This window comes from Falco punctatus (genome assembly GCF_963210335.1).
Source record: "Falco punctatus genome assembly, chromosome: 8".
NCBI classification, from domain to species: Eukaryota; Metazoa; Chordata; class Aves; order Falconiformes; family Falconidae; genus Falco; species Falco punctatus.
Window position 1 is genome coordinate 51,630,343 of NC_137588.1, and position 18,817 is coordinate 51,649,159.

Consider the following 18,817-nt stretch of genomic DNA (forward strand, 5'->3'; position numbering starts at 1 on the left):
AATGTGGGGTAGCCCTCAAATGATGGAACCAACCTGTGGTATGCACAGAGGACTTTGCACTAGACATACATTGAAATTACCATAAAATTTGTTTTCTGGTAAGCTCTTCATTTTATCTTTCTGTCTCTGATTTCACACTTATTTCCTTCAGCAAAAGAGTCAGCATGAGTAGGCTGCACACACATTACTTTTTAGGGGAGGCAAGTAGGAGGTTTACACTCTCTGCTTTTCTGTGATTCTTTAGTTTTCAAAACACACCTGCCTGTGTGTTTCTTGGTCACACACTTCATTAAGAGACTGATTAATTCTCTCTCCTGTTCAACTAAGTGAAAATCAGCAGCCAATGAATATGGTATGTTTTTTTAACTGGTTTTGAGATTATTTTTTTTTAATGTAGTGATTGCTTATGCTATAGTAATTCAGCTGTACTGAATTGTTGCTGAAATCAGTATTTTTCTTCCAAATATACTTATTCTTAATTCTGAAAGGAGATTATTTTTGGCTTCGCTATATTATTCCTCCTTAAAACCCAAACCCCATACAAACATCACTTTGTCCTAGGAAAGCCAAATTAGCTTTACCTTTTACTTAATAATTAAATCACCTGAAACCACAAGGCATAAGTAGATGCTAAAGTCCAGACATTACATAGTCTCAAGTAATTCAGCAGGCCTACCAGTTACTCTAAATTTATGTCTACATGTAGGAAAGCATCCATGTCCATTAGTTTATTAGATTGCCATTCATTATTGGAAATTTCTAGTAGATCTGATTCAACAGAGCAAACAGTAGCTTAGCTAGCTGACTTATAGAAAACAATTCTAATAAATATTAATACAAAGCATACATTCACCTGCATATATCTGTCACTCTTTTTTGTTCATCTCCCACAAGCACCTACGTCCAGCTCAATACATAATTTATGTTAATTTTCAGGAAATTAACATGAGATCTGTCCCAGGAAGTCAGGTCTCTTAGGAAAGGGAGCAATCTCAGATCACTTACAAGCTGCAGTTCTACAGTTTTAATTCAAAGACTATTAAATTAAAAAAATACATATTTCAGTCACATGACTGTGTTCAAAATTTTCAGTTTGTCCAGTGGTGACGTGATTGGTTTTACCTGTTTTGAGACAGAAATGGGAAAGCAAGATGAAGTGTTTTAATGAATCGATTACCAGAATACAAATCGTGGCTGTCAGTGGTTTCTACCAATCTTTAATCTAAGGAATTTCTCCTCGTTCAGTGTGTAATTGAGGGTAATAAGTAGACATCATAATTTCACAAGATTATCACAGAACAAAAGAGCAGAAGTCATTGAATGACTTTGGTTTTTAATTCTTCTTCATGGTATATATAGCACTTAGACAGTACTGTATGCACGTGCTGAGGAGGCAAGTCCCCAGCCTAGCTGTTTCCCTAGATTACCTTTCCATTGCAGGTCTTCTCAGCAGAACGACTGATCACAAAGTCTGTGCTGCCCAGTTTGTTCTTATTTAAATACCATGGCATCAGTTGATAAATCTGACTGTAGTTTTATAAATGCTATTTTCCAAGCAATCAGGAAAACCATGTCTTTTATAAAGTTAATTTGGGAAAATAAGCTATCTCCTAAAAGTTACTTTCTCTGTTATTCCATACCTTGACATTGTTTTGACTAGTCAGGAATTTGTAATAATCTGTTGTTTAAGTCCTGTCTACAGTTTCAGTTCAAATTAAACTGCTAATTTTGTGGTAAGAAATGGAACTTAATTTCTTCCCTGTGATAATTTTTTCATCTTTCTTTTGGTGAGTGTATTTAGCTAAATGTAGCCAGCTACAAGGTTGAACTGTTTTCTTTTTTTGAGTGTAAATTAATGAGGATGTTTCCAGCATTCATCCTAAAATAGGACCCAGCAGACAGTAGTAGCTGCAGACCAGGCTTTCCCTGTCAATACCAACCTACTTGTTAAAACCCCATTTATATGCAAAATCTAAAGTACCTTATCTGTATTTTTTACACAATTTTTAATATCTCTTAAGACTTAAGCTCACAACATCTTCATTCAGTTTTTTGAACTTCTCCATCCCCTGCTGCTATCTAGAAATTTGATTTCAATATTCATTCCATAAAGAAGTGACACTAATTCAGTCATTAAGCTTCTCTTCTCTTCTCTTTCAGCAGTCAAGATGTAGGAAAGTCACTTCCCATTGATCAGTAGCTTTTAGTGTAAAAATACAGGTTAGACTGTATGGATGTCACACTGTAGGCATAAGTGTTAATTGCATTTTAAGATGATGACCTTTCTTGGCAAATTGGATCAGTGATGTGCCAGCAAGGACCTGAGCGACCACTCTCAGAAGCATATGGATCCAAACCCTAATGCATTTCATAATATATTATGTAGCAAATATAAGGTCTGTTAAAACACATTATTAAAGTCACTGAGGCTGCTAATTTCAGGGCATTTAAATGGAGTCACAGCTAGCAGGAATGGTAGCACATCAAAGCCGACAGCGTTTTGGAATCAAGGTTTAAAAAAAACCCTTGCCTTAAAAGGAGTAAATAAGTCACTGCATCGATCTTTCATCCTCTAAATTAAAAAGACAAGAGAAAATAAATGTTGTAGAAATATAGGCCATCACTTACCATATCATGGTCTGAAACAGGCCCAAAACTGGTGACGAAGATGTCAGTCTTCACTTCAGTTACACGCTCTGATGAAGCAGGAAATTAGGACAGTGAGTGTCTATCAACAGCCTTCATTAGATCTAACTGCTACCAATTCTCACAATAAATAGAAAAATTATTGGCTTTGATTAGCCATTCTAAAATTGGTCTACAATACGGTCCTGATAATTTACTGCTTCTAGACATAATTTCACAGTCAATATTGTCAGCAACAGTTTTTTTATTACAGTGTTTCCAAAGAGCTTTTTGAGACGTGGCTTGTGACGCCCCAGTACAGCAGCCACAGTTCCACTGTTGTGTACAGCTTTTCACTCTGTGACTAATAAATCTTCTTGTTTGACAATATAAACAGTGCTGAAAGTTTTCCACCGTACTCAAGTCTCATTGAGTACTCAATGTTTCTGGGCAAGCTGAATGAAGGTCTCTAATAATTAACCCTGGGCTTATGAATTATGTATTTTGCATTGAGACATGGGAACATAGAAGAAAAAGAGGAGAGAGAGAGTACATTATGGTGTATAAAAGCATCAAGAGATTTTATTGGTGTGAGTTAGAAATGGCTGTGTTACCCTTAACTGCAATAAACAAAAAGGACTTCAAACTTTTCCAAATAAGCATCAGCTGAACTTTGCCTCCTAAAATTTTTGAATTATGCCTAAAAGCTATAGTTTGCAAATGTAGGTTTCTTTTTAAATTGATATGGCCACTAACATTAGATTTCCCTTAAACTACCTTATTTGTTTTATAGGCCTCAATGATAGATTAGTATAAATAGTAATCCAGAAATCTGTAACATGTACATAACCCAGATTATATCTATATGCTATACCGTAAAGCTATACATCTTTGTGATTTCAAGGATGTAAATTTGCTCCATGGCACAATGTCCTTGGACACTTCAGAAGAATGTAATGATTTTAGTGGTCAGAAATGCTGAGCCTGAGACACCTAAAATGGTGCTGATCTCCAGAAAGAGCCAGACATCTGGCTTCTGCGGATCCACTGTTAAAAGTCATTTTGAGAAACACGTAAACTTAACCTCCCACTTCCTCTCCTTCCCCCCTACACACACGCACACGGTACCAGTCACTTCTGAACATATCAGTATTTTCTGGGCCACACATCACAAAATATTCACCCAAGATGGCATATAGCAAAACTACTCTGTTGATTTAAATATAGCTGCAGGGAGTAACACCACCTGGAGGCATAAATCCAAACAGTGCTGAGTGGAGCTAACCCCATCAGCTTTCAGAATTTACAGTGATGTAAGTGAATACATTTAGTATAGTGCTATACGAGCCAGCATGGGGGGTTTAGTAGAAATTTCAAATGTGGAAGGAGCGATAAGTTTCTTAAATAACTTTCAAAAAAGAAATAAATTGATAAATTTGAAATATTGAACGTAGTCCTAAAGAAAAGTGGCTAAAATATAAGCACGTTTAGTAAGCAAAAGTCATGCAGCAGGCAAAAATTTTCATTAGACTAAGAAACATACATGTAGCTATCTATATAATGTTATTTAAATATCATAAAATACTGAAATTAAAAGACTAATTAAATACAACCCTCTGATTTCAAAAGACTTTGGGCTGTTTAAATATGATTTGCTCTATCTGACAAGCGAATTCTGACAGAAGTGAAATAAGGAATCAAGCTTAAGTAACATACATTTCTGTATCTGATGCAAAACTTCTAATAAGAATCAGTGCTCTACAACACACATACAGGTTTTTCACTTTCACTCAAAAAAGTCTATAACTTCTAAATATATATAAATGTTTAATAGATATACAATAAAATGTCTCCTTTTGTGAGACAGCAATAATCAGGATGTAATATTAGATCTGCCTCTACTGTCATTCTAGTAATGCACTGAATGACACGTACTCTGTTAGCAAGTTAATGCAAAAATTAGATGGTAGAAAAAGTAATCTCCAGGACTCATTAAGAAAGTTGAAGGATGAAATTTCCAATGTATTATTCATAATCACAGGAAGTAAAATACTGTGCTATGGCTGAATTGTCTAATCATATTCTTTTCATTCTTTGTATCTGCAACTGAGACGTGTGGGAACTGCAGTGACTATTGACAAAAGCACTGGATAGGTGAAATTTCCTCCTTGGCTGTCCAGTGAAATTAATGTTTGACCTTAACATAGTTTACAAGCTTTTCAACTGACTTAAAGAAATGTAATATTCTCTTGACATCTAATTGGCTCTGGACTTAAAAATGTTCAGAGTGAAAATTTTATCTTCTATTACTGGAAGAAGCATATGGTTGTCCAGAAATTACTTAGCTTGGAAGTATTCTCTCCTTCTGCCCGTCACTTTCACAAAAGTCCAGGAGGCTGTGGTCTTGTATGAAACAGCCAGCAGAAAAAGCAGATGGAGATTTCACAAGGTCTGGTAAATCTTTGCTGAATGGATTCTTTAAGTCCCAGCTGCTGAATCACCTTTTCTCAAGTCTGAGAAACTAATATCATCATGAAACCTATTAGCCTTTTACATATTGAAAAGTGAAACTTAAATGACTCTTAAAGATCTTTCATCCTGACTTCCCATCTCTCCATCTCCTTTCAACTGAGGCAATTCCACTGGTGTGGTTAGGAGATAGAAGATGCTAGAAGCTCTTCAGGCACAAGGTGTTCATACCTTAATGGTATCAACTCAGAGCCCCAGCTCTGAGTGAGCCTGTCTTTTGTAAAATACAGCTGATTTACCTTGCACAGGCACAGAATATGCTCTTTGAAGCAGCAGCGCATCACGTGGTGGTATCCTGAATTCTAGTTTTGGGAGACAGGGTCATAGTAGAGAGGTTTGAGGCTTAAGGAAATCTCTTTGAGGACATAAAATGGAAACTAAAGGCTTTGGCAGTAAGATGGAAGATTTCCAAGGGAGTGGAAAAATGAGTGATGCCTTTCATTTCTATATAACATTGAACATAATTTAAGTGGCATGTAAATCATAAGTAACAATAGAAAATTCAGATTGTGCACTCACAAAAGATTGTGTTATCTTTATACTGATTACACTTTTGCAGAGCATCTAATCCCAGGTTTCTTCAAATCCACATAAACCCACTGTGTACACCATCAAATGATTTCTTTTTTCTTTGATATGTACTGAATTTTCAAGAGCAATGAAAAAGTGTGCATGAACACAGAAAAAGATTAGCCCCTCCAAAGCCATATGGAAGTTTTGAAATTTTTATTTACTGTTTTACTAATTAGATGATTCAGCTGTGCTTTGTTAAGAGCTTCAGAAGTTGTGAGTCACTCCTGCACAGGACATGTGTTTACTCATACAGTTGGGATATATATTTAGAATCAAGGTTAACCACGTTCAGTCTGCAGCTTGATTACCATGGGAAGGCTTAAACTGTGCTTCAAACGCTCAGAATGCATTTTCCAGCAACCTCAGATCCTAGGCTATATTCAAAACCTTCACAATATCCTTAAGAACTAGAGAAAATTCTAAGTCGTCAAACAAAACAAGCTCAGGTCTGGAGCTGACTGGCCTGCTGAGGATAAATTCAGCAGTTGTAAAGAGATGTTGACCATGTCTCTTGACTACAACATCTATCTCATGAACCAGGACTAAAGAATATAGGGATACCTGTAGAACGTGTAACAATTCCAGTTACCCAAGGAAATTATTAATGATTTACTAGTTTCACTATAAGGCAACCACAGGGTTTGAGTAGTTACTGATCAGCTAAATAGCAACTGAGTAACACACCTAGGTGCTCTGAAACAGCCTCAGGCAGCTGCTCCACATACAGCTATGAAAGCACCAGTCAACGTCAACTACTGTAATTTTACTGTTTACAACCACTGCGTTTTGCTAATGATGCTAGACTAACATAAACTCTCAAAATTAATAACAATAAATATTTTGATTTAAACTCCCAGGGAGCTCATTATTGCTAGAATTGTGATTGGATTACAAATTGAGAACAAAATAAGAAATACAGATTTATTTAAACAGCAGGAAACAAGTCTATTTATCATAGGGAACTACACATTAACTATTTCCCTTTCTGACCTGCTGGTATTTGAGCACAAGGCTTATTTGAATTGCATATTTTGGTAGTTCAAGTTCTCTTTTTCTTTTTTTTTTTTTTTAGTAATGCACTTGTTCCTCCTGCATCTCTCGTGTGTGCTGTAATTATTAAAGTGGAGAAGACTTTTCCTATGGTTATGAATGAAAGGAATTTAGATGCATGTATAAGGTACACTATTATTACTGAAAAAAGTAATGTAGACTAATCACCCTGGTTGCATCCTATGAAGTATTTTGATTGAATAACCACAACAAATAACACTCAGAAGAACTTTGCACTGCTGCTTTTGTAGAAGTGCTAACCAAAAAGGAGAACAGCGAGCTGTCCTGTGATTACCCAGCTGTGGGCTGTGCTGCTATGAAGGGCTTACCGAGAGCTGTGCAGTGTCACGGCAGTGCTCCACCCGCCAATTAACAGCTCAAAGCTGCTCATATCCTCCCTACCTCCCTACTGTTCTATGAAATCAAATTTCCTAGGGTCTGCTATGGCTTTTTACAGTTGTCTTTACATCAGTGTGGTGCCTACAGAGTGGAAAAAAGACCAAAATCAGCCCTTTCAGGTTTTATAAAGTATAGTATAGTGTATAGTTAAGAATAAGTATATAAGTTAAAAATAGTATATATGCTTTATTTACAGAATTATGTGTAGGACTCTCTTCATTTATAGTAGAAACACTTAACTAATTCTTTATTATACATACAGACCAAGCCCATGTTTTCCCTAAACTTTGTTAGCTCAGATATGAGTTCACATCCAACAATTTCCATTGGGACGTCAATCACCAAGAGGTTAGTTTATCATATATTTATAGATAATGTTCTCATAAACCTGAATTTTAAAAGCTAATTAACATAATACTGTCAGGTTTATTTTCCGTCACTTTTAAGATAAGCACTCTGTGGAAATAATGAATCGCCTGAGATGGACCGACATTCCACTTAAGGACAGTCACACTCAATTTTCATAAACATCACACAGAGGAGATCAACAAATAGCTTTTACTGATAGCATAAAACAAGTATAATTCTGTTCAATACTGAAAATGTTGATAATCTGCTTGGGATGATCTAATGGGCATTCAACCCGACTATAAAAGCAAATGTCATTTAGGAAGATAATCAATAATCTAACCTACTCTTATTCTTCTTAGTTCTGTATAAACATCCTTTCTACTACAAAATCACTTTTAAAGGGATAAACCACATGTACAATTATTCTGAGTAAAAAAGCCACAGACCACATGGTATCATTTAGTTATAAAGAGGGGATGTGTGCACTGCAAAGGTGACAGTCTTAAAAAATTGGTAGCTGTACCTGATTTCATGTTAATGAATCTCAGCATCAAGTATAACCAACCTGCCCTGTGCACACCCACCCTCCCTCCACTGTGGTACTCCACATCTGCATTGCTGGCATCCCAGGGTTCATCTCTATTCCCCCCATGAAGCCAACCCAGAACAAAAGGCAATGGCGTATCCATTTATCTGAGGAACTTATTTTTTCCATCATTTTTTGTTGTTTTTCAATTCTTTTAAACTCCCGCTCTATATATAGTTGCTTATGAGGAGAGGTCACCAAACACTGAGGTGAATTTTCCTCCTTATTTGACTCCTTCCTAGCTCTGTCCGAGTCTTTATTTTGTTTGGGATTGTATGTTTAAAAAGGGAAGAGCATCTTTATTATTTAGCCTGGTTTTGATCACCTCAGGTTTTAGGATCCAGATAGTTCCCATAGAAAATCATGCTATTTCCTAAATAACTTCACTGTTTATTTTTTCCCTTAATGTCTAACATGATTTCCTCTTTTTTCAGCTTCAATATGTTACTCTCTGCAATTCCTCCTCCCTGCTTTTTGTAAATTATTATCCTCTTATACAGTTAATAGGTGTCCTCTAGTGTGATTCAGAATGTTTTTACATTCATTTTGAAAGTTCTATTTTCCAGGCATAAATAATGTAATGTAAATGTAGTTATTTGTCCATCTTTATGGATGGGTACAACAGATGCTCTTTCCTAGCCATGTCTGACTAAGTCACTATGCCCCCATATGAAGGAGACAAACATCCAAATAACATAATTTATATCAACAATTATTGATAAGAGGTGTGAATGTGCCAATGCATAACATAGTGCTGCGTGTTTCTTTCAAAGAAAAATCAGATTCATTTTAGCCACAATGCCATTTTTAAAATAACGAACATATTCAATCACTATAATTTTTCCCTGTGGGTCACCTTCTCTCGTTTTTTATATTCCTGTTAATGAGAAATAATTCCTTCTTTGTTTAACGGCAAAATGCTTGGAGCTGCTCAGTTAATTTCAGATATGGCCTTACTGGGTTATCTGACAAATAATGGTTTTCACTCCCATACTCTTTTATGGAGCGTGTGTGTTTTTTAGTTTTCCTTTTGAAGTGATACCTCAAAAAAAACATCTGAAAAAAGGAAAGGGAACACTTAGTATTAATCTAGCACTGATTGCACGCATGCTGAAAGAGTAATGCAAAATTCAGCACCTTGAAATTTTTCATTATCTTAATGCTCCACCTTTTAACCTGGCTTTCCAATAAATTTATAGTATAGGACCAACAGTGTTTCTTTGTAATGAGATCTCGCCAGGAGCTAGTTTCTGGCTTCATGGTGCCTTGCCTGCCTCACAAGGGTATTTCTACACCAAACAATGAAACTGTTCACCACACTAATAGGAAGTTTGCAAATTTGGGATAGAGAAATATCATCACTTCTACTTCAGAAAGGAGGAGAATACTCCTGCGAGTAGAGCAAGATCAAGATCAAACCCCTTTCAAAATTGATTACAAATTTTCACTAAACATACCTCTTTGTCACTGAATTCTTCACGCATACAAACATACATGAGGGAGGAGAAACAAATAAACTGACTGAAGAAAATCTACCATCTACCTTTTCTTCCATAGGTGAGAAAGAGAGAAACTAGTTCTCTTTTCTATTTCTGTTCATGCATAGAATTCTGTTTTCTGTAGGTGTATATATTTGAAAAACTGCATTACAGAAGGAGAGGTCGTACAGGGATAAGCCGAGACTTTTCCACAACATGCCCCTTTCTGTAGAGGAAAGTAACTGTACATGCAATGTTTTACTTCATCTGCTGTTTCTCAGAAGGCGTAGAAAGAACAGGATAGAAAATTGTGGATAATTGGAAGAGTTCTATAACATACTTGGTGGTACACAGATTTCTATTGTGCCTAACAACATAAAATTTTTCAACATATATATGTATGAGGGTCTGGTCTCTTAAATTCTGTGATAGCTACATAACAGCTAATATGGAATGAATCAGTTTTAGACCTAATTCTGTATTTCTAAAAATGCTGTTACATTAGTAGCTTTCTCAATTTTCTCTTTACAGTAGATGAAAATGATGTTCTGATTGAAATATTTAATAAGAAGTCATCACTGATATTGGGAAGAAAATTTTTAAATTTCCAGCAAAAGATTGTGCTATAATTGAAGGCTATTGACGTTCCAACTCCAAAACCCATGCTATATTTGATATATTGGTTTAGATTTCTCACTGTATCTGTTTACATGTGGAACATTTCAGAATACATTTCTCCATTATACCAAGTGTCTAAACCAAATGTGTCAGAACTGAGTCACCCTGAGGTTCTCAGCTCATATTTAGATACCTCAGCAAGAAGATTTTGTAAGGTGAATATCAAAATTCCTGAGCAAACCCTTTATTATATATTGGTATCAGAATTGAAAACATTGGCCTAGATGTTTGTCCCTAGTTTTTGAAATCTATAATTTATGTCTTCTGAATAAAGCATTATTCAACAGTCAAAGGATTAAAGCTAGTTCTTACTAGATTTGATTTTAAACATTAGTTTACTGACCACAAATTTATCAAATGTAGGATTTTGTTAAAAAGTCCTGGTACTCTTCATTCTAGTATTCAAAGCTGACGAATAGATAAATTATATTTACTCTGCTGAATTGACACTGTGAAACTGTAATGTACTAAGCAGCAGGGAAATTGTGATATTCAAGGTTCTCGGCTACAGGCAGAAACACGCAACACAGTTCAAAAAAAGGAGGGATGTAAAGATTATTTAAATTTCCCTCTAACCATTGGTTAGAGAAAATACTCTAACCGTGCTTTCCCTCCACCCCATGTTTCCTAACCTCCATTCATCCTTGCTTTTAACTGATAGTGATGTAAATGGCTATTAAGGTTTGCGAAGAGACTCCTTTCCTCCTCTAGAGGCAGTTCCATTAAACAGTCTTTCTGTCAGAAATAAATTTTAACTGGACTGGATGCTCCTTTCACGAGGTACACAGACCTGGTTTCCCAGCACACCCTTGCAGTCTGGCTTCAGAACATATATATATATATATATACACATACATAAGACTCTACAGTGATGTGCTTAGTTCTCTAAATTGCAATCTGGAGAATGAGAGAAAGTCCTTTTGCATCTCTGTTTGCTCTTCTAGTAGCTGTTGAACAAATAATAATAGCTACAAAACTCATATAAGAAATCATTATATGCTCAGATTTTTCTTGTAGACATGTACCAGACTCTACACAGTTTACAGAGTTTCATTTATTTATTTCCCTCTCTGCTATGTTTATTTACTGTGATATAGTAGCTGACTGAACTGTACAGTTGCATTAATCAAAGAATAAGGAGCATTTATTTCTACACTAGTCCTAGGGTTTACAAGTAAGCAGGCAAAAGTACGGGTAGATAAAAGTAAAAAGTGATTCTTATTTTGTTCTGTATTATCTGAAATTGCACACAAAAATTTACAGACCAACCCATTTTTAAATGTGTTAATACTTTATAAACAGAATTTTATCTTTAACCAGTCCTTGAAGTTAGTGAAGTCAAACCATTGAAGAAGCTGGCTCAAAATTCAAGAACTGTTGTAAGATGGTAGCCTCAAACCGCAGAATAAGCTTACTTTTAATTACCTTCCATTTCATCCACAGGAGATGGCGTCAGAATTCTTAATGCAGTACCCTGTTCTTCCTATAATGCAGCTCCTCTGAGAGCTATTATATGAAAACAGGTTGAACTATACTTTGTGGGATGGGTTCCTTTGTTTCATTTTACCTGAACTGTCCAAAAGTAAAACCCAAACAAACAAAAAGTCATCTGAAAGAAGTAAACCCAACTTTCCCATGCACTGGAAAGAACAAATTTTGCTTGTAAGTTTAGAACTTTCATGTTTGGGAACAACGAGCTTTTAAGACCCAGATTTGGGATCATGTCACCGTAGAACAAATCAATGCATGGACACAGAGATGCTACTAAAGACTAGGTTCTGTAACAATGTTTTCAGAAAGCTGTAATTGCTGTGTGATTTTGTACCCTTCTATGGATTCAGCACCAAAAGCAGATGACAGACATTTTTACTAAGCTGTGAAGACAAAATGTCACAGAAACAAATCCTAACATACATAAGCAGAAAAAAAATATCTTATAAACTTCTCTAAGACTTTTATGACTAGGGTTGATTGATGCTTTTACTTTTAAAGCCAAATCCTCTTACGAAGAAAGTCATAGATAGATGTACTGCTTAGGCCTGATTCATAAACTTGTCATTTGCCAGGTCACAGGTCATATTTTATTATCTTTTGTTCTTCATATATTCAAAGTTTTAATATTTATCCAGATATCTTCTTGAATTGTGAACTATTTTCTTCTTCTTTTGGATACAAGCATGAGAAAACTGAGTATGTGAATGACAGAGAAAACATGGCATTTTTGAAAAAATGGTATTACATATCAGCATTATTTTACGTGTATATATAAATAGAATTAAAACAAGTATATAATGAAAAAAATAACTTTGTTTTAACTGCGTGTAACCTTGAAAATTATAATACAACACACCTCCCAGTCCTGGTCTCAAGCGGTTATCATAACCATCCAGAAGACGATCCAATATTCTGGTAAATACTGTGGTGTTGTCTTTAAGTTCATCTTGTGACGAGGTTTGTCCGTAGCTGAAATACAGAACAGTTAAACTGAAAAAACAGTAATTCACCAATAACCTTACAAAATAGTAATTCCCAAGCCTGTTTAATCTTGCTTATACTGGTTTATGGTCACAAAATTTCCTCCGTAAAACAAAACTGTAGTGCTTTATAGAGTTCTTTCACTTAAATATTTTCTTCTTAATTTGTATATTTTTTTGTAAAACTGTAGAAAATCAGTGCCTTTCTATAAATGGTGAGCAAATAGAAAATCAGTTCCTTAATGTTTATCTCATTATTCATTAACGGTTATAATGCTCTAACACATGTGTTCCTCAGGAAAAGGCTCATTTGTCAACAAAAGATAATGTCTTTAATTCATAATAGTTATAAAGGGGTTGCATACAAAGAAAGATACAACAATTTAGAACACTGACACTTAAGTACTGAAAAGAAATGCTAAAATAAAGATAAAACAAAAAATGCAGAGTTGTCATCTTTATGAATATAGAAGTAAATCAAGTGAGTGAGAATTTTGTTTTATTTCCTCTTTTCCTTTAGCAATTAGATTTGGAGGAATACCTCCAACTTTTCCTTACAAATGTGTAACAAAACCATCTGTTGATGTAGAAATCTCTCATGTCTATAAAGCTTCACTTACAAATCCCTAATGTTTATCTCTAACTCAGCCAAAGGTTCTGAAATTTTGCTTGAACAAGGATAAAATTAAGCTGTTTGAACTCACCTACCAAAATCTTACTTCCATCAACACAAATCATAATGAAATCCTTAGGCTGTGCTTTCCGTCTGCTGTAGATGACATCAGAATCAATCTTTCTCTTAAATCTGAAATCTTTACCAAATACGCTGTCATAGATGATTCCCTTAATCACAGATTACAGTTGTCTTAAAGCCAAACCCAGTATCACTTTTTCCCTCTTTGCTGGGAAGACTTCCATTATAAACATGTGTAGTCATCATGACTAAAAGCAAAACCACTGCTTTCCAAAACATAATTTTTGTCACCCAAATTGCTACTGAACTGGGTAAACAGTGAAGTGCCAAAAGCCTTTGTTAGGATCAAGTCTAGCCCCAGATGTGATTCTTCCATTGGGCAGCTCGTTCTCCACGCTGCTCCGGCGACACGTGGGTCTCTGCTCCGCCAGTTGCTCCTGCTCTAACCAGCAAAGAGCATCTTGGGAGGAATATACTGTTACATGAAATGAGCTGGTTCTATTAAAATACCTACGAGATGATTTTCTGGAAGCTGCATCAGTCAAACATCCTTCGTGTATCCCACACGTACATCCCACTTGTCTCAAACACAGAGAGGAGGAGGAAAGGTACCCTGAATATAGGTGCTCTGCAAATGCTGCCCGGTGCATTTGCAGTACAGGTTTGAATACGGAACACTACAAATTTCAGTGAGTTTCAGAACTGAGGCGCACAGCTTTACTCACTTTTGCTTTATTTCAATAGGATGTGACTTTGCAGAGAACGATTTTCAGGGGTTTCAGGGCATATAGATCACTGATTCTAATAAAGAAGACAAAATCTCTAACAGTTTTAAAAAATACTATGAATTTCCTGTAGCCATATCATATAACTTCACTGAATATAAAAAATAGGTTGATTTATATTTATTTTTCATACCTAATGTTGAATTTTAAGTCACAGACGTTAGTATTTTTTTTTCTTTTATGTTTCCTATATGTTACCAGCCAACAAGTTCTCCTGCTGTCACCAGCGAGCATTATCTTTCAAAGGATCATTCCACTTACGCTTTGCGTAGAATTGCAACACAGGACTTTTCACTGGATTAAATGTTACGTTAACACTCATTGTCAGTAAACAAGTTGCTGTACATACATATCTCAAGGATAGCAGAAGGTCATCAGGATTAAGGTGGCAAAAGGATATAAAAACACTTCAGAAATTTTTGTGCTCAATAAACGAGTATGTTTGCAGAAGAGGCGTCAGAAAGATGGACTAGTGGCAGTGCAGTCAGAAAGGATGCAATATAACACACCGCTTCCATTCTGGGTGTCGCATTTGTCAGCACCCTTACCTGTTCTTCCCACCATTTTATGGGAGGTAAAAAGCACCGTTAGGGCTGGGTTTAAACGACATGGTCACAACAGGAAGAATCTGCATGTTTGTGTATGTATGAAGCATACTGTAAGTCCAGAGGGATTGTGATTTTTCACTCAAAACACACCTATTAAAATAGTCCGAATGCTGTTTTTTTATGACAAGAATAATGATATGGAAAGACTATGTCTTCCTGTACCACAGACGTTTTCTCTAATTCATCAATTGTTTTTCATTATAAAGGATTAACAGCACTCCAGAAGAAAAGGCAAGGGAAATTACTATGACAAAATGGCTTTAGAAACAGATCTATTTCACGTAAGGTGTGTACATTTTGAGGAAAAAGGGACTATGCGATTGTGTTTTCATATTAAACCACAGTATAATAAAAAACTGTGCACTAACTCCATCTACAGGTCATTATAATAGTGACACACCATATAATTTTTAAACACTAGTCCAATGCATTTTAATTGTCACTTTAAGAATGCACATGCATACGTTATAGATATAATGAAGATATATGTGTGTATATATATACACACACACATATCTCTATAATAAACACATTTTCATAAAATTCTCTAGCTAGGCCAGATGAAGTATTTCATGAATACTTCAAATCTCACTTTTCTTAATATATTATCAAAATAAAGGTATTTCTTCTAAAATGTCATGTTTATTCAATACAGCAATTGTTACATGAATCATCCACTTTTATTCTTTTTTGGTTTGGTTTTTTTTTGTGGAAATGCTTGTGCAGTTGAACCTTTGCACTTTCTCCACTCCACTCTATTTAAACTCTTCAGGGTAGCCAGAAAATAAGTTTATCTAGAGCTGCGAATGCATAAGGAGACACTGTGGAGATTAAGGCACAAACACATCTTTTAGGACCCGCTATTGACAATACAAAATTCCTACTGCTTTTTGGTCATTAGGTAACATTATTGACAGGACATTAGTATGTTTAAAATGCAGATATATATCTATGAACCTTCTTAAACACCTTAACTGATTTTTGAATTGCAGAGAGTACTTCAAGTATACTTCAAACTGCTTTAGAGTCTTTAGTTAACCTACTCGTTAAGTGTTGTATGATCAGAAATTATTCTTAATACTAATGCAATTTTTAGATTGATTTTAACATGCGTTCCATAAAAATTCAGCGCAGCATGGCCTTTCAAACATAAGCTGTTATGGGGTTTGAGCTTACAAATCCTTCTTTATCCAAGCAGTCTCCCTTCACCAGGAAGATCTACTTCGGATTTGCAAAAACAGCTACTAAGTTAGGACACGTTCCTGACCAAAAGAAGTGAAAGTTTTGCTTCTGCTTGCAGGGACAATAAAGTTACTAAACAGCACTTAAATGAGACTTAAAAAACACTTCATTACACTTTTTTTTCCTCTGAAGAAACTTGTGTTTCTGAGTAGTCATTATATAAGAGCAGACAGGATTGCACAGGTGTTTAAGAGGTAGTTTAGTTTCAATTTGTTTCAGAAAGCTTTTGCTTTCTTTTTTTTCTTCACACTATTGAAAAAAAAAAGACGTTATGCAAACAAATTGTAGATTTCTTTCAGACTTGCCTTGGTTACATTTAGCTGGGATTTGAACAGGGATTAACTTCCCCCAATACACTTAGTACTAGTACAGCCCATGCAGTATTTGTCTTATGCTGCTATATTAAATTAAAGGTTCTTAAAATATGTCGGTGCATTAAAAAATAACTCCCCACCTTCTTTCAGTCAAAGCATTGAGAAGGAGGCTCCAGGCCCAGAGGCAGTCACAAAGCACCAGGAGTCTCTTCATGGTGGGCTCTGAAACTAGAAGGAAAATAATCATCAGCATCCCCTCCATTAAAACAGGTACCATGGAAAAACATATCTGATTTTGGAAACTTTTGCAGAATAATTTGATGTCAGGCAATGACCTCACAATACTGTAGCTCATGTCATTCAGAATAAGGGAGCACGGCCTTGGCTGTTCTCCTATTTACCTTCTGCTTTCAGACACAGAGGCTTAGGGCAGGATTTTTTTGGCAGTAAGGGTGTATTCTTGTTTACACTATTCTTGAATTTTAACAAAAGCAATTAAGAGTTAAAGCTGCTGTCCCCAAACTCTTTGGCAATTCTTACTCACTTTCCTCCTGTGTTGAAAATGTGACAGAGCACCTCCATAACATTTCCAGGTAACCCAGTGTAATTGCTTTTTGCTTGACTTGAACCAGCCCGAGCCCTTCCAAACCTCCTGGCAGGTGTCGGTGTGTGGTAGTGTGACTGAGGAGAGCGGTGCTTCCCTTGCAGCCACTGCTTTGCTTTGATGTGATGGAAGCAACTTTTATCTTCTACAGATATTACTATTCCCCTCTTCCCTGAAATATTAGCATCAGAGGAGCAAAATGATCCAATTCCGACTCTGTGATCTGCTGCTACACATGCACACTAGTATTTTTGTTGAGCTAAAGGGCACGATTCATAATCAAACCATGTGCTGACAACCTACACACCATCTCCTAAATCTCTACCAGTCTCTGATTGCTGCTAGGAAATGTTTTTGCATTAGCAGCCTTCTCTTCCTCTCCAAATGACTCCTGTCCTCTTCCCAGACTTCACTGAGTTACTCTTAGTTTACCTTTCAGTAAAAAGTAACACAACTCTGAAGGTTTCTTTGGCTTTCCAATAAGCCATAAAATACAAAGTTAGCTGGTATTTGTGGAATCGGTGTTCCAGATATAACTGATTGCCCAGGAGATGCTGCAGGTCCCTTTACGAATCTATATACTGTGCTAAAATCCAGTCGATTTTTAGTAGTCATTACATGAAATAAGGGCAACAAAATAGGAAGCCCATGTTTTCCCCCAATAGTGAATGGAAGTTTCTTAAAAATGCCTGAAAAAATGAAGCCCTGTACATGGAAATGTTGTTGTACCTTTAAATAAAGCTAGCCCCGTTCACTGCACACTCCCAGGGACAATTTAAATCAATACAATATCATTACAAAGCGGTATGTAAGCAATGAGATATAATTAATGCGTTTATAGCCAAATGATCGGCAGATAAGGACTGAGCAGGGCTGAGCTAATCTGGCTGGGAGGAAGGAGCTGGATGTGGCAGGCAAGCGTGGAGAAAGATCTTCAGGGACAAGACTGCATCTGAACTTGCCCTGTGATCAGCCCCCTTCCAAAGGGAAAGGCAGCATCTGTGGCTTCAAAAATCGCCTTCTCCCGGTCCTGCCAACTTCTGCCTTTGCAAAAGGCTCCTCGGGAGAAAGAGCGGAAAGTGAATTATTCTGAACTATCTTGATCTGTTGAGCTCCACGCTCGCCCACCCCCCCCACCCCCCCTCCCAACACCACCCCCCGCTTCAATAAACCCATACAGGCGCTATAAATCCTGGAGAAGGAAAGTTTCTTGCAGCTGGAAAAAGCAAATGTTAGCCAAGACTTTCAAGGCGCGTTAAAGAGCAGCAGCCCCCGGCCTCCCCCCGCCCGCAGCGCCCCGGACCCAGCTCTGCTCTCCCATCCAAAATGGGAGAGCGAGCCACGCTTCTGGGAGAATTTCAGCAGCGCCCACTGGAAAGGAAAGGGAAAAAAAAAAAAAGGCAACAACAACAAAAAAAAAAAAAACACCACCAAAAATTCACGGGGGTAAAAAGGGGCATTTTGATGCATTTTTGAGTCCCGATGAGAGGTTTACCCACCTCTGGGGCGCAAATCGCGACTTGTTTTCCTCCCGGCATTTCAACTTTGTATTTCCCCCTCACCCTGCGAAAGCCACCCCTCCCACCGCCTCCCTCGGAATAAAAAAAAAAAAAAAAAAGAAAGAAAAAAAAAAAGAAAAAAAAAAGAAAAGCCCCAAAATAAAATAATAAATTAAAAAAAAAAACACCACCAAAACCACCTTTTCCAAGCGACCGGTGAAAATCAGTCCAGGCTAAAAAATAAATAAATAAGATAAATTGCGATGCCCATCGATCGCTGCGGATTTTCAAGCTGGAGGGATAGGGAAAAATTCACACCGCCCGGCGG

The 18,817-nt window shown here is 36.5% G+C and overlaps 1 protein-coding gene across 4 annotated transcripts in view; it reads right to left on the reverse strand.

The window, feature by feature from the left end:
- The window catches only part of GABRA1 (gamma-aminobutyric acid type A receptor subunit alpha1), a 67,954-nt gene that overhangs the window by 24,748 nt on the left and 24,389 nt on the right, over nt 1–18,817 (reverse strand). For 3 of the 4 annotated variants that reach the window (XM_080399302.1, XM_080399303.1, XM_080399304.1), the window contains exons 2-4: nt 16,527–16,614; nt 12,620–12,732; nt 2,629–2,696 (exon numbers count right to left, since the gene is read on the reverse strand). In XM_080399302.1, coding sequence (XP_080255428.1) covers nt 2,629–2,696; nt 12,620–12,732; nt 16,527–16,614 — 269 coding nt within the window. Of the gene's footprint in view, nt 1–2,628; nt 2,697–12,619; nt 12,733–16,526; nt 16,615–18,489; nt 18,811–18,817 lie in introns of those variants that run through there. The other variant, XM_080399305.1, reaches the window with a different exon arrangement.